Here is a 16,739-nt window from a genome sequence, read left to right on the forward strand (position 1 = left end):
AGTGTAGCGAAATTTATTACTTCTGACAAACTTTCAGTTTTCACACTACACGTGTCAACCTTCAGTTGCCACGCTTCTAGTGCTAATTATATGTGCAATAACCTTTCTTTTTCAGTTACTATAGTAATTGTCCATAGGACTGGCAACCGTAATTTCCCTCAAATCTCAAATATATAATTACCGCTAGATAATTGTTAACGTAACGGCTGCACATTTACTTTCTTTATTAACTTTACCCCTTTTCAAAATTAATTTCCACTAGTTTCGTTTGCATTTTTCCTTTCATTTAGATGTAACCCTTTGCTCCCTCTTTACCGACAGATTAACTTCAGTGACGATTGCTTTTCCCAAATTCCCATTAGGTACACGCGGTTTAGTTTTTCACTGTCATTAAGGTTGATAAGTGAGGAGGAGGTTACAGGCCCAGCATTAAAATCTGCACAATTTGGGGAGGGGTTGCACTTCTGTCACATTGAATGATTCTCTTCAGTTGTCATTGGTCCCGTTCTTGCAGGATCTTTTTCTGGCCGCAGCGACATCGGAGATTTGATGTTTTACCAGAATCCTGAAAATCACGGTACCTCAGAAAATCCAGTTATAATGCTTGGTTCATATGTAGTGTTGCCAGTCAGTATTGTTCACATAGTGTGTGTGTGTGTGTGTGTGTGTGTGTGTGTGTGTGTGTGTGTGTGTCGGGGGGGGGGGGGGGGGGGGAAGGTGGCAAGATGGTGCTTGATGCAGGCCTGCCTCATGTCTGTTTCCCACTGCAGCAAGCGGATGGCAAGCCATCAGAGAGAGAATTGCAAACTTGTGGAAAAATAGCACCAGACATGAAATTCTAAACACAAAATACCTTTGAGGTATTTCATACCCCTTGGATAAACTAGAGGGTTTCCATTAGAAGAGGAATGTGTGACAATCTCAACTGACTACGGGCATTAATGTAGCTGCAGAGCAACCGAACAAAGCATGGAATACCTTTCAAAGAATGCCCTGTGTGGAAATGCACAGAATTCCCAAAATTTTACAGACACCACAGCGTGAGCACTCAAATGGGTACAGCCGGCGGATGTCTAATTGCGGTCAATGCCCCAGTACTTCACTTTTATATATTTTTATTTTGAATGTACCTGTTGCTCAATCTTCACTTATCTATAGTGTTCAAATTACCAATGAAACTCAACGATTGTGTAATGGTCTGTTGTAAGGTTTTCAAAATGTAATACAAATTTCCACTTTTCCAAAAAGTGCTCCTCCACATCTCCTCTTTCAAGCTATGTGTGGTGGTGCATCATCTCAAACCATTTATTGGAGGTTCAATGGAATCTCTCTAAAGAAAGGTATTCAAGAATATTTTGTAAGTAGAGACTGCTACTTCTGAGGATTCAAAACAATGCCCACACAGTTCCTTCACTTTATGGAAAAGAAAATATCATGTTGTGCTAATTCTAAGCTGTAACTTGAAACCAAAAGCATCAGAAAATACTCTCATAATTCTAAGTATCAGCAAACTTACATCTTCATGATAATTTTTCCCAGGCAAGGTGAATAATGCCCAACTGCCAAACGCAGACACTCAAAGCGTTAACAAGGAATCATCAGACTTTACACGTTGATACTAGCCAAGATTTTTTTGCTACTCTTGGCGAACAACATTTTAAAAACAAAAGTCAAATTTCATAAATATACAAAATAAAAATGCTGATTGACAATTTCTGCCTCAGAGTGGACACAAAACACGGAACTGTTTAAGCCTTCCTTCACAAAAATTGCGACTTCAACAAATGCTGTTGCAGCTCAGGAGTGATGCCAGCACAATGGTACGAAAGTACAAAGTAATAACTTACTGTCTCAGAGCTAAGTTTTCCCACCAAATGCGGTGGACAGAATATGGAATTTCCAAGACCCGTTCTGTAGGCAGCTGTATGCAGAAGGTCAAGTGCTCGGACAGGATCTGGAATACTGGCCAGCTCATATTTCAGGCGAGGTAAATTGTCTGACAGTTCCCAAGGTTTGAATGCTTGTTTGGAAGCGACATCTTCCAAGTATTTTAAAGTGTCTTCCCTGAAACAAGTAGGAAATATTAACATTGCAAGGTAAGATCAGAAATTTAATTTCTTCAAGAAAATTAGATTACATAAAGATCCTAAACAACACTAATTTCAAAATTAATTACAATTATAAGCAGCAGTCCTTTGGCATATTTAAATGTTTTAATGAAATTAAAACAACATAGGCAATACTGCCTTCACAGAAAGAATTTATTGTCAGCATTTAGTTTTTGCACTGATATGAACTTCATAATTTCTGTTAATTCATCCATAAATATCGACAAATATCATATATTATTTGTGTGTTCAGTCTTTCATTTCTTCCTTCCAAGTTTCCACAGGATAATCTCAGCCAACATTACTCTCACTAATGAAACCAGTGACTGTGTGTTCAGTTTAGATGAATAAATCATCTCAGTAAAGTATTAAAAAAAATTTGTTGTTACAATGTGTAGACTGCATCATTTCTTTATGCAAGGTGACCATTTTCAACCACGCTTCTCAGCTAATGATAACACACAAAGAAAAATAGTCATAAAATGCCAATGGGTTAAAATACTTCAAGCAATAAAGTACCCACAACACAACACAGCTGTTACTGCAGTAACTCATCCCTTTATTTAACTACAGCCTGCCATACTGAATGGTGTACAGACAAGTTGTGATTTGCAGTAAAGGCTACTGAGGTACGTTTCATTTATTTTATGTAGTATTTTAACCCATAGACCTTTATTTCTCTTTGACTGTTATCATTATGCTTGCAGATGACCAGAATGTGCAATTGAAAACAGTCACTTTATATAAATAGTAGTGATCCAAATAATATTGAAGTTTTTTATGTATATATTTCAAATAACGCTGATTAAATAAGCAAAATTTGAAAGCAATATATTTGGCATCGTGTGTGCATGTTTTTAGAACAAGAAACTTTTGCCTGGAACAAAATATAATGTTGCAACAAACATCTTCAACTTAGAATTGAAATTCTTAAAGTTTTCTATTAACATTTTTCATTTCTGCTTCCAGACCATTAAAAGTATATATAATGCCCACTTTCCTGTAAAATGGGTTTTATAAATCTTTTCTCTGTTTAGTGATTAATGAATCACTCTGTTCCAATCATCAATCATTACATTAGTCCAATGAAGGAGTATAACTATGTACCAACATGGCATAGTTAAACAAGGTGTAGTTAGAACTCCTGAGGAGCTCAAACAGTAAGCTGCAAGACAACACATTGCATTCTGGTTAAGACCTTCCTCTGTGCTCATGTAAGGTCGTCCAAAAATATGATAGCTTAGGATATAAGTAAACAAGCTTTTACATTTCAGTGTCAATGACTGGAGATTATTACTGTGGTGAAGATAATAGCAGTCATTTATTGCCCATGATCCCGAATTTAATACTCACAAGAAATGTTTCAATCTGTCTACAATCCCACAAAATTTAAAATGTTCCAACTTCACTACTGTATGATCAAAAATAATAAAAAGTCACCTTCAACATGATGGTATTTATCTATTATAGTTTAATACTACAATGTACAATACATTTCATGACAAACTTACAGTGCATCTCTGTTTGCTTCAAGAGTGTACATCACAACTTCTCTGTCAGCCTGGACACTCAGGCTACCCCCAACTTGTTGAATATTACGTACAATTCCAAAGTGGGTGGAGTTCTTTGTTGACAGACCTGTTGCTATCCGCAGAACATGGGTGCTGCCATAATTATCCCACGTCTCATTCCGGGAGCCAGCCCTGTCAAAACATAAATAATAATGATAACTACAATAAAATAGAAATCATTTAACAAACTTGTAATCAGAATAACTACAATAAAATAGAAATCAGTTAACAAACTTGTAATCAAAGTACACTACGTCCAGTTGCCATCATAATGCTAAAGAATCTGCTGCTCAAATGCAGCAATGACAATGCTTGAGAAACAAAACAATAGCTTTCACCTTCAACGCCAATTAACAATAATACAGCATCCAGTCCAAGCTGCAGGAGATGGCAGTCGTGTGTGAGGTGTGCTTGCTTGTGAACGAATATATAATAGAGGGAAACATTCCACGTGGGAAAAAAAAATATATATATATCTAAAAAACAAAGATGATGTGACTTACCAAACGAAAGCACTGGCATGTCGATAAACACACAAACATACACACAAAATTCAAGCTTTCGCAACCAACGGTTGCTTCGTCAGGAAAGAGGGAAGGAGAGGGAAAGACGAAAGGATGTGGGTTTTAAGGGAGAGGGTAAGGAGTCATTCCAATCCCGGAAGCGTAAAGACTTACCTTAGGGGGGAAAAGGGACAGGTATACATTCGCGCGCACACACACACATATCCATCCGCTCATACACAGACACAAGCAGATATTTGTAAAGGCAAAGAGTGTGAGCAGAGATCAAGAGAGAGATGAATATACCAAGCAGATTCAGAAGGATGTAGGTTGCAGTAGGTACTGGGAGATGATGAAGCTTGCACAAGATAGAGTAGCATGGAGAGCTGCACCAAACCAGTCTCAGGACTGAAGACCACAACAACAACAGAACTACCATCAATTTATCATTGTCTTCTTGGTAGAACAGGGATCTACCTTGATTCCAGCACCTCAAAGACTGCTTTAGCCAAATAAACTTTTATTAAGGTTCCACAACCAATCAGTCCCAAGAGCATATCCCTCATGCTGCTGCACAAGGGCAGTGCAAAAGTCACTACGCACTTATGTTAATTTCTAATACTACGTGTCATTTCCTGTCTCCTACCAACCACATCAATATACAATGTACCAACCTATATACAAACATTCTTTAAGGGGACTGGTTCATGAACATACGAGGAAATCCTGAAATAATTGTCGGTCTTCAAAATAGTGTGGCTCAAAGAATAAGAGCTGTAAGCCCATGTAGTGCTTACCATCTCTGAACAGAACTTTCGCGGACATTTTGATGTACAACCCACAGCTTTTGGTCTCATACTTTATTTCTGAATTGTATTTTGCATTGCAAGTACAATAAATTGTGAAAATTATTTATTCACAGATTAGGTAAATGTATCCCAGAAAAACAACAAACTACAAGACTGATCTTTTTTCCTGGAAGTTCTTTACACTATTTTCTTTAAGGCAGATCTTTAAAAAGGTGTTGCTGCCATAAGTTATGGCTCAAAAAATTTATTAATAATGATCATCAAAAATTTCAATAATTACCTTCTAGTTTTTTCTTTTAAAAGAGCTTAATTTTGAAATTTAAGTCATAAGGATAGTCTACTTTTCAGTTAACTATGTTTCATGACACCATACAAAATTTCATCTTTAACAGCTTTTAACCAATGTGTATCAGAACATCACAAAAGTGAACTTTTGTGGAATTCAAATTAAAGTCAAAACTTATTTGTCTACATAATCTGCATAATACCAATACATTCCAGGTCCATATTAATCTTGTTTCTGATTTTGTTCTTCATCCCTTTTCTTTTACAGACTACTTATTAATAATCTTGCTTCTCTGGTGACTACTAAAACTGATTTCTCTGTTTTAAAAGAGTCTCCTGCTGTCAATGGTGATTAAAGCTTTTAGCACACCTAGTTCGCCTGGCACTTCCATCAATTTCATAATATTTAAGATTAACAAGGTTTGATGATTTGAGATGAGGGGCACTCAACATCATGGTCAGCAGCGAATCTTGACACTGCACTATCACTGAAATATAGCAGATCATCCAGCACGCCTTTTTCAAAATTATTTAGTCCTATCACAACAGTTTTTGGTGTCCGTTACCATATACAGTTGTTAAAACTCTCATTTGGGTCTTTATACTGCCATTCAAACACTTCTCTAATTATCTTCAGTCAAATGGCAAAGATGCTTTTGGTGATAACAAAATTCTGTTTTTAACAGTGCTGTCAGCATGACATGGGGCCACTGTCATGTGCTACTTTTAAATTCCTTTTATTTTGGGGCTTTCTTCAACACGACCTCCTCAAAGCAATCATCATCTTGTTCAGAAAACCACACAGAATTTTTTAAGACAAAAATTTAAAAAATCAATATTTTTGAGACTTATTCATGTACTAGCCACCGTAAGTGTGCAGTGACTTCTGTGCTGACCTGTATACCTCTTATTTTAGGAATTATTCTAAAAATCAATTTCACATCTAACTGGGCCAAATGAAGATACTCACTAGCTGCAACACTCAAAATTGCTCCAACTGTTTCACAGCTAGCAATAGGAATAAAGGTTTCAATACAGTCAATGCATTGTTGTTGACTAAATACAGGAAAAACTAGTCTTCTTTATAGTGATCACTTTTACCAACAACTTTATGCTTAATTACAGAAAAAAATGATGGTTTGTAATGAGCTTACAATCTTATGACAGAGGTTCCACAGCTCGTGTAGTATTTTTCTCCAATGAAGACATTTCTTCCTCCATTGCTTTTCTGCAGCACTCATGGCCTACAGACTTAATAGCCTCTGTATAATTCTAGGTTCTTATTTCAACTGGTATTATTTCAGTAAGATGATCTGATTTCTTCAGTTGTTGCTCATTTAATTCCTGTTTTTTCCTATTCAATCCAGACTCTAAAGCCACCAATTCCACTGAAGCAATCACTAAAGATTCCTTCTGGATCCCATATATTTCACCTTCACTTTGGAATATGAATTAATCACTTTGTTCCAAAAATATAACTTTTTTGTGGATAGCTTGCAAAGTATATTGCCACGCACATGACTTTTACTAGTTCTATTTAACACATAAACAGCCATGTTTATGTTTCTGCGGTTAAAAGCTTAGGACAATCCTGAGCTCGCAAAATAGTTCAAGCTAGTTCCACAATAGTTCCGCTGGTATGCTCAGCACATCTGTTCAGCTCTGCAGTGTGAAGATTTACGTCAACATTGTCAAATTCCTAATCGCCATCAAATTAAATGCTTTTGGTGATTGTCCACAAAAATTCCTCACACTGTTCAGCATTTCCGCAGTCTTCTCTGCAAGAACCCTGATTGAGAAAATGTACAATTTGCTGTTTTGAAAAATCTCAGGTAAAAAAACAAAAAATATTCAGCTCCTCTTAGCAATTTACATTCCTTAGCTACATACATGTCAGCATGAATCACTACTCCAGATTGTGTAATACACTGCCTTCATGACCAAACACTGCTCTGATGCTGCTTTTCCTTAACACATGCGTCACAAAATTCTTCACCAAAGTGTTCATTGCTTCAATAATTGTTGAACAAGGCATTTGTTCTGATGACACAGGCGTTCATACCAAATCTGCAGAGATTCCTTCGACTACAAGGATTAACTGGTATTGTCATTCATATCCTTATCACCTTCAACAAATCCCCAATGCATATGCCACATGCCTTAACAACATCATTGTGTTGGATGTCAGGCTCGTCTTTTGATGAATATAAACCTAGCCCATTGTCCATAGCAAATGATACAGAAAGATTTTTTTTCACCCTTCTGGAGTATACACAACATTGTCCATATGGCATAAAATCCACTCAAAAAAAGTTTCAAAATAAATAGTCCCTTTTCATAGTCCATTCAAGGTCAAATTGTTGCCCATATGTATCTTGTAACCCCTCACTCCTTCCCAAATCCAGTTATTGTCCACAATAAGCAAAGTCTTTAATGAAAAATGTGAGAAGAGTGAAGATTACAATAAACTTTCTAGTTAACTTAGCTTTTCATGCAGAGTTGGCTCCAGTTCTTCTTGTCTAGGGGTCCGATTCTTCAAGCTGTAATTCTAACATTTTAGGTCCTCATGGTTGAATTGATCTAAATAAATTTGAAGATTCTTGTTGCGGAATTTTTGTTGTTACATTAATATATTTTGTCACATATTAGTGTATAATAAAGTCTTTTGAATTTTCATGTTAACATAAGCCGAAATTACATTGTTCGCCCAGATACAAAAATACATCCAATAACATCAGAGGCATGCTTACTACTACTACATCATGCGGTAATAACAATATTTCAAAGGGTTTACAATTTTTCTTGACAAATGAATTTCTATTAATTTCAATTATTATTTCATAAATCAATGCAGAAGTAAACACAATAAACAGTCCCAAATTGTGTAATTAATAATAGAAATTTTAAGTGTGCCAAATAATTCATAATTTTAACTGTCATTCAGAGCTAGTACTTATTGATTGTAACATTGAAAATAAAGTAAATCCTTCTTAAAAATATTAGCTTGAAATACAACATACTGTGGATAAGATTGTATGAAAATTTTCAGAAAACCAGCTGTGATAATACTGACCTGTCCAAAATTCAAGAAAATAATACTGGTATCAACAACCACTGTTGAGGAAAAGTAATGCTAGAGGAGGATGTCCTGTTACAACCTGTAGTGGTTTTGTGAACTTAACCAACAATGTGACCACTCAGTTTTCTTCGTCATGTGATTCATCACCTCACAATTAGTGGCCCACAAGACCTCATCCTATTCTGCTCTTATTACTTCACTAATGAAAATCTGGCCAGGTAGTTCATTTTTATTTTATTTAGTGACTCTTCTTTGTTTTTGTTTATCACTGACTCTTTATATGGCAAATACACCAAAAACAAAACAATTACTCTTATTTTTGTTTGTAGACTTATATATTTGATCATTTAACTTCCCTACCAGTGGCATCATCTGCATTTCTCATTCCTTTAGCATTTTCTTTGATAGCCAATAGAGCTACTAACTTGTCCCATTTACCCCTCCAATAAGCACCATGATTTTCATCACATGCTAACATGTTCATTACATATTTTAGTGTCTTATCTTCAGATCTGGCCACAACAACTGTCATAGGCTCTCTCCACCATCTGGCAATGTGTCAAGCAGTCACAACATCAAGGATATTCATCAAATTTCACACTGAGCCACTGCACACAAAGAACCAAGTCTTCAAGATTAGTGGGATCTGTAACAATGTCATCACCTGGATCCATATGAAAACTGAAAAATTCTGACTCTAAAGAACAAGCAATTTGTTTTGTTTTCTCTTCAAACGCAAAATGTAGCTTGCTCGACATACCTTTCGTACCCACACACATAACCAACAACACCATTACTTTTGCTTCAGCAGTTCTATCATCTGACTTTCCATGTTTTTAGCACTGCATTAAACATGCCTAGTTGAGCTATTGTTGTATACACTGTCAAAGGCTCAGATCTTTCGTACATTGCCAATAAACACCTCGTTTGCATCCTCTGATATACGTAATAATTTTCTTACTGCTAACTTCTGTATCATCCAGTTTTCACCCTCTCACTGTTTCTCAGTACCATGCAAATCCACTTTAGCCCCATAAAACAAGTCAGATTTATAGCTGCAAAAAATTCACACTAGAATGTGCCAGACAATTTACTGTGTAACAATATGAACCACGCAAATAAAGCAACACATGCTAACATATTTCTGGTATCACGAGATGCAAAATGATAGTCCCAAATTTCTTTCTTTGAAAGAGCTACAGACTGGGTCCCATAACATACTGTAAAAACTCAACAAAAAAGGCACAACATATATTGTTATTGTTAAATTACAAATATTGGCAATAGAAGCACACTGCGAACGCTTGTGTACCAAAGTCTTATGATACATTTTGAGAACCATTCCTGCAATGAACACACACACACACACACACACACACACACACACACCACCAACAACAACACCACCACCAAAAGCTTTCAATTTTGTCAAGCAGGAGACAAAAAACATGATTGCTAGTATTCCCCAGTTCTTAATGTAGTCCCAGTTTTGCATAATTATTTTGCTAATTGTAAGGTGCTCAGCCTAATGCCAGAAGTTGTAAAACCAAATTATTTCTAGGCATTATTGCTCCTATGGCCTTATTCCATCCTCAAAGTTTTGTAGGTTTAGTAACTACAGCGTTTCCCTTGAGTTAATTTTGAACAGTCACATGTCAGCTTAAAATAAAGTTCAAATGGCTCCGAGCACTATGAGACTTAACTTCTGAGGTCATCAGTCGCCTAGAACTTAGAAATAATTAAACCTTACTAACATAAGGACATCACATACATCCATGCCCGAGGCAGGATTCGAACCTGCGACCGTAATGGTCGCTCGGTTCCACACTGCAGCTACTAGAACCGCACGGCCACTCCGGCCAGCTTAAAATAAAGTGTTTCATCTTTTCTGGATATAGAGTCATATCATATTGAAAATTAGATATCACTAATGGATAAAACCAACATTTCATAGTCTCTGCTGTGCACCGTATCACAATTTCAAAAGCTGTTCGTTTGTTTCACATGTTGAGTGGAGTGGGGAAACTTAATTTATTGATGATGGGAGGAGTAGCAACCTGCTGTTGCCCATTGGCAAACACTGAGAAAACTTTTATATTATCTCATTCAAGCTGCATAAGCCTACACACTCAGCATCGAAATTTTTAAAACATTGTGTAGATTACTGAATCTAACATAATGCTTGCACCTTAATAAAACAATTATTATGTCCTGATTTATTTGGCTGAAGTAATCAGTCCAAAACATTGGACAGTCAAACCTGATTCTTTAAACATACTTACCGAAATAGAACAGAAACTCTGGAAATTGGAGAATAGTTCTCCAATGATGCCACAACCAGTTTATTCGGCAAAACTGTTGTCTTCACACCTTCCTTTGGTGATCCTGGGCTAGGGTGGGTTGCGGCTTGTGCAGCGAAAGTTCGAACCTACAACAAACATTTTCAAAATTAGGTGTGCAACAGAGGTTTCACACAGAAGGCAATGCTTAATATACCTGAGATCAGTGAGACAGAATGGGATACGACTGTGGCACTGGTTTGGACTGAAAAGTTTACTGATGTGTGCTAAGGTAACTAACAGGTGCAACTTCTAAGTTTTGAAGTCAGAATAATTACAATCATTCCCAACTTCTATAGCAGGAGATCAAAAGCCAACATCCATTCATTAGTGACAGCAACCAATACTGTCATAATTTTCAGCTCACCTACCATGCTATTGCATTTCAACATTGCATGGTGTCAGTGGCAGATGCAGTGTGATGGTACCACCTTCTTCCCCATCCCCTAACACATTTTGTACTTATGTGCAATAAATGTTCATATATGCATCAAAATACTCCAAGAGATTTGTTAATTCTCTGTGTTTTCTGAAATTACCTCGCCATTTTACTTTTTGTGGCAAGAAGTATGTAAATACGACAAAATGTATTAAGTATGCCGTGAATGTACAAGCAGTACTGTCAATATTCAGCACATTATGGCTGCCAGACTACAGTCATTTCCCAGAAATAACAACAGTCTTTCCTCTGCTCAGTATGGTTTCTAGGAAAATAAAAACACAACTCACAAAGCCTTTTGAGATTCGTAAATCACAATATACTTTTGCAAAATTACGTCAAAGACCAAGCACAGTACGTTCATATAAGTAAAGTCAATCAATTAGGAATCCTAAATAGGGTGCATTCATCTACACAAGTCATAAAACATGGTGTGCCTAGGCCTCAGTTCTAGATCCTTTGTTATTTCCACTTTATATAAATGACCTCCACTCCTCCCTACCCATTAGTAAGGAGTTTCAGTTTGTTGGTGACACAATTTCCATATCTCAAATACTAAGTCCTTATCTCAAATACAGACCGATCTACCCAGTCAGTAGTTAATAGAAACACACCCCAAAAAGACTCATGGCTTGTGTCAAACAGACTCCTCCCCAACGCAAAAGGAGACATTATGCCCAACATTACACACCGTTCAGATCAGAACTCACCACTTCCAACAGTAAGCGGCAAAAATGTTGAATTTGTCAATGGGACTAAATACTTAGGGATTTACATCACTGACATATTCACATGGAAAAATCACATTGACATTATTAGGTGCAAGCTTAGCTAAGTCTATTTTACACTCCACCCAGTGAGGAATGTGGTGAATTCCAGAACATTGCAACGCATGTATTATGAACTTTTCCATTCAGTACTACACTATGGAATTATTTTTTGGGGTCATAGTACTGAATCAGTTAAATTATTTATGGAAAAAAATAATTGTGTACAAACAACAGAAACCTTTAAACCACTATTTAAAAAATTAAAACGTAATACCTGTCTCTAGTCAATACATCTTTCAACTGCTCTGTTAAATGAAATAAAATATCAGCAGATTGCACAGGATTCTGGACAGCCCCCACTGTGACAGGTCAAAAAAAAGTAGTCAAGACTCATTCCTCATTCTACTAAACTGGGTAGTAATGGTGATAAATAAATGTGAATCAAATAATACAAAAGCTCTTGAAAGAAGTAGAAGACATTCAAGAACTAGCAAAATTTAAAAAAAACTTAAGACCCTTCCTAACAGAGCATTGCATGTACAGCATTAAAGACTTACTTTAATGTGACCCATCATAAATTATATTATATATATTTTATCTTTCAAAACTCTACTCTTATAAGGGCAAAATATTTATCACCATTTATTAAAATTATTTTCAACACATATTTAATAATTTCAGTGTGATGTACACTGTAAGAAACAACATTACGTCTGTAAATGTTCTCATATCATCTGTTTGACTATGCACGTAACGTGTTGTACGCTTTAGTACATCAAATGACGGAGTGGATCAATAAAGATACAGTACAAAATAACAGATCAGTCTGTTACCCCAACCTATTTTCTGCTGCTTATATGCTAAAATTGGAACTTTTTTAAAAACAGCAGTTTTGCTTAAAATTTTATTTTTCTTTCTTTTGTGTGTATTATATACCAGAATCTTCAACAATTTAAAGTGGTAAATCACAGCTGCTTGCTTTCTTAAGACTATGAATGGATGAACACTAACTGAAACTGGAAATCTGTATGGTTGTGCAGAAATAGCCTGAAGCAGCTGCTTCCACTTGTTAATGTGTAATTTCATTCGTTAGACTCCTGTTGATACTCCTTTCTTATGGTGTTTACAGAACAACCAAGTGAGTGAATAGATTAGCAGTGATCTCTGAACAAGAAACACATTACTGTCAATTGTTGAGGTACTACTCGGCTAGCAAGAATTAATTGTATTGCTATTCTGTCAACATATTTACAGTGTCCGTCCATTCGGTGCACAACAATATCTTCAAGCATACAGCTATTTAACCTTCGAGGTCGTGAGGTTAATAATTTCGGTTTTGACCTGGTATACTTCTAGTTCCCTACAACGAAATTAGCACTGGCAAAGCTTCCACTGGAAACAAAAAACGTCTTAGTTTGGTGAGGGGTAAATATGCAACACTACGGTAACTTTTTCTCTTGCTGCATCGTCTGCAACCTCTCCACTGTATTCAAAGTCACAGGTTAAAAATGATTCAGAAGGAACAGATTCCCTTCTTCTTAGCTGAGAGCACATACACAATAGCCTATTTAATAAACTGATATAAAACTTACTGAAGCTACTCGTAAAATCGGTTTTTTCAAAGCGTTGCTAGCCATTCTTTACTATTTTACTGCCCCAGCCGCTAATGATGGAGCTAGAGCAGCGTTATTATAGTACGGAAGAACACCTTACAGATGCTCTTGCGCAAAGCTCTTGCTAATCCACCAAACGCTTTCGAAAACCTGCAATTTTTTCAATGAATATTCTTCAAATTATTTGTAGCGTGCACTGAATTTTCTTTAACCATTCATTGGTAGTGCTTTCGTCGGAAACTTCGGGTTTTTGAATAATACAATCTTTACCGAAAATACTCGAGCATCACACCGATGGAATCAAAACTTAAATCGCTTCCAGTAACAAAGGAACCAAATTTAAAATTTATCAATTTATAAATGTATAGGGGAATTGGGTCCAGTAGTTAAGAAGAAAATGCGAAACAAGAAATTGGAGAAGCAATATGTAGAGAATTTAATGAAATTATAATCTTTGCCAGTGTCCCATGTTAAATACGAAATGTGATCATGACTCTCAAAAGTAAAACAGGATATGGGCTTAGTAACATTTTCAATAAGACCAAAATTTGTTGATCCTATGATGTGTAACGTCCGTAATCAGTACATTTGCACCCACAGTCTCCAAGCTAGTGTTCGGAATGTAGGAGATATGGAACTGGCGGAAATGAAACTTTGAGGTCTGCTCGTGAGTCTTGTCGGTAGATCACTAACCCGCCAAAGAAAAAGATCCCACTTTGAGTTCCGGTTCGGCGCACAGTTTTAAGCTGCCGCGAAGTTTCAAGTCATTCTGGTACGAAATTTATCACAAGGACACTTCCACAGCAAACAATACGCAAACTAGACTCATTTAAAGTGTCAATTCTGTAAAGACGGCCTACTAAGACGCAGTACCCATCGTGAATACCGTATGAGATGTAACACTTTTGAATTCAAATGTTGTGAGAAATGCAACGTTTGGTAAACTGTTTCCTTAGACGTCGACAGACCACGGATCTGTCTGCCAAGGCGACTTTCCTTGCTGACTCGTTATCATAGAAACTATATTTACAGATATATTTTGCTGATATCGAGCCAATTTGTAACTGGGAAAAATGGAAATGAAGATGTGATGTAATTAAATCAGTAGAAAAATTAAGTGGCTCCAAATCAGAAAATTCTGTGATTAAAAAATAATGGGCTTAATATCACCCCTGTCTACACACTTACGAAGTGGATGTTTGTTAGTATTAGTTTTCAAGAATGTCTAAAAAAAGGCAGTAGTCATTCCATTACACAAAAGGTTGAAAAATCCTGCACTAATTACTATTGTCAAATTTCTCTGGTACCTATGTCCACAAAAATAATTAAATATTGCATACAAGAGAAAAAATTAGTATGCATTTGTCAAAAACCATATATTGATTAAAACCCAATATCGTTTTAGGTTCCATTTGTCAACAGTTCAAGCTGTTGAAAATGTTGTTACATTGTGCAGTCTCTTTTAATGTGCAGCAGCTGAAGCCACATAAGTCGACCTGAGCAACACATTTGGTTCTGTAAACCACAGAATATTTTTCTGGGGAAACTATGGTGTTACAGCATTTGGGACTTGGTATTCTCCCTCATTAAATTCTATCTCAGTAACAGGAATCAAATTGTAAGCTACGATCATCACAAGTCAAAGTCACCGAATGTTACTAAGGTATTCCCCAAGGATCACTACTTGGTCCACTACCTTTTATAACATCAATGACCTATGCCATGCAAAACTCTGCTTTACACAGATGATACGATTTTCTACAATTCTGAGAAGATGTAAAAAAACTGAAGAAGCAAACTAAAGATTTCCTCGGATTATGTAATATATGGTCTGAAGCCAATACCTACAACTTGACTTAAAAAACACAGTTCAATTATGAATAGATAAAGCTTTTCAATACTTTACCTGTACGGATACATACTTCTTCACTTAATATCCTTAAAAATAAGAGCCAAAAATCACTGACAGAGAAAGCTCTTTACACACTTAAACAAAGGGAAAACGCTTCAAAAACAGACCTGTTGTACTAAATAACTCATAATACTACCAATTTTTATCTTATTTCTATGCTTTTGTCGCTTCTAGTATCCTGTCTTATGTTCCAATATATTATGAGTATCCAAGAACTAAATAATGTTCAGCTGATATTTTAACATTAAACACTTTGGGAAATTTCTGTGTATGTTTCGTATTCTTTTACTGTCTATAGCTTAGTATATAACTTAACAATGTTTAATTACTTATTTACCTATTTACTTTGTGGAGAAATCTTCATGTATCAGCTTCATTGTTTTGTTATGTATGTTTTAACAATTTTATTACTTTGATTATTGATGATACTATAGCATGTTGTTGTTGTGGTCTTCAGTCCTGGGACTGGTTTGATGCAGCTCTCCATGCTACTCTATCCTGTGCAAGCTTTTTCATCTCCCAGTACCTACTGCAACCTACATCCATCTGAATCTGCTTAGTGTATTCATCTCTTGGTCTCCCTCTACGATTTTTACCCTCCACGCTGCCCTCCAATACTAAATTGGTGATCCCTTGATGCCTCAGAACATGTCCTACCAACCGATCCCTTCTTCTGGTCAAGTTGTGCCACAAACTTCTCTTCTCCCCAATCCTATTCAATACTTCCTCATTAGTTATGTGATCTACCCATCTAATCTTCAGCATTCTTCTGTAGCACCACATTTCGAAAGCTTCTATTCTCTTCTTGTCCAAACTATTTATCGTCCATGTTTCACTTCCATACATGGCTACACTCCATACGAATACTTTCAGAAATGACTTCCTGACACTTAAATCAATACTGGATGTTAACAAATTTCTCTTCTTCAGAAACGCTTTCCTTGCCATTGCCAGCCTACATTTTATATCCTCTCTACTTCGACCATCATCAGTTATTTTGCTCCCCAAATAGCAAAACTCCTTTACTACTTTAAGTGCCTCATTTCCTAATCTAATTCCCTCAGCATCACCCGACTTAATTAGACTACATTCCATTATCCTTGTTTTGCTTTTGTTGATGTTCATCTTATATCCTCCTTTCAAGACACTGTCCATTCCATTCAACTGCTCTTCCAAGTCCTTTGCTGTCTCTGACAGAATTACAATGTCATCGGCGAACCTCAAAGTTTTTATTTCTTCTCCATGAATTTTAATACCTACTCCGAATTTTTCTTTTGTTTCCTTTACTGCTTGCTCAATATACAGATTGAA

At 36.3% G+C, this 16,739-nt stretch overlaps 1 protein-coding gene across 1 annotated transcript in view; it reads right to left on the bottom strand.

Moving 5' to 3' along the window:
- LOC126473739 (cytochrome b-c1 complex subunit 2, mitochondrial) overlaps positions 1-13,651 on the bottom strand; it is a 55,980-nt gene extending 42,329 nt beyond the window's left edge. The window contains exons 1-4 of the mRNA XM_050100987.1: positions 13,496-13,651; positions 10,638-10,783; positions 3,620-3,811; positions 1,848-2,064 (exon numbers count right to left, since the gene is read on the bottom strand). Coding sequence (XP_049956944.1) covers positions 1,848-2,064; positions 3,620-3,811; positions 10,638-10,783; positions 13,496-13,540 — 600 coding nt within the window. The 5' untranslated portion in view covers positions 13,541-13,651. The remainder of the gene's footprint in view (positions 1-1,847; positions 2,065-3,619; positions 3,812-10,637; positions 10,784-13,495) is intronic.
- Positions 13,652-16,739: the final 3,088 nt, after the last annotated feature.

The sequence above is a fragment of the Schistocerca serialis genome, chromosome 4 (genome assembly GCF_023864345.2).
Source record: "Schistocerca serialis cubense isolate TAMUIC-IGC-003099 chromosome 4, iqSchSeri2.2, whole genome shotgun sequence".
Taxonomy (NCBI): domain Eukaryota; kingdom Metazoa; phylum Arthropoda; class Insecta; order Orthoptera; family Acrididae; genus Schistocerca; species Schistocerca serialis.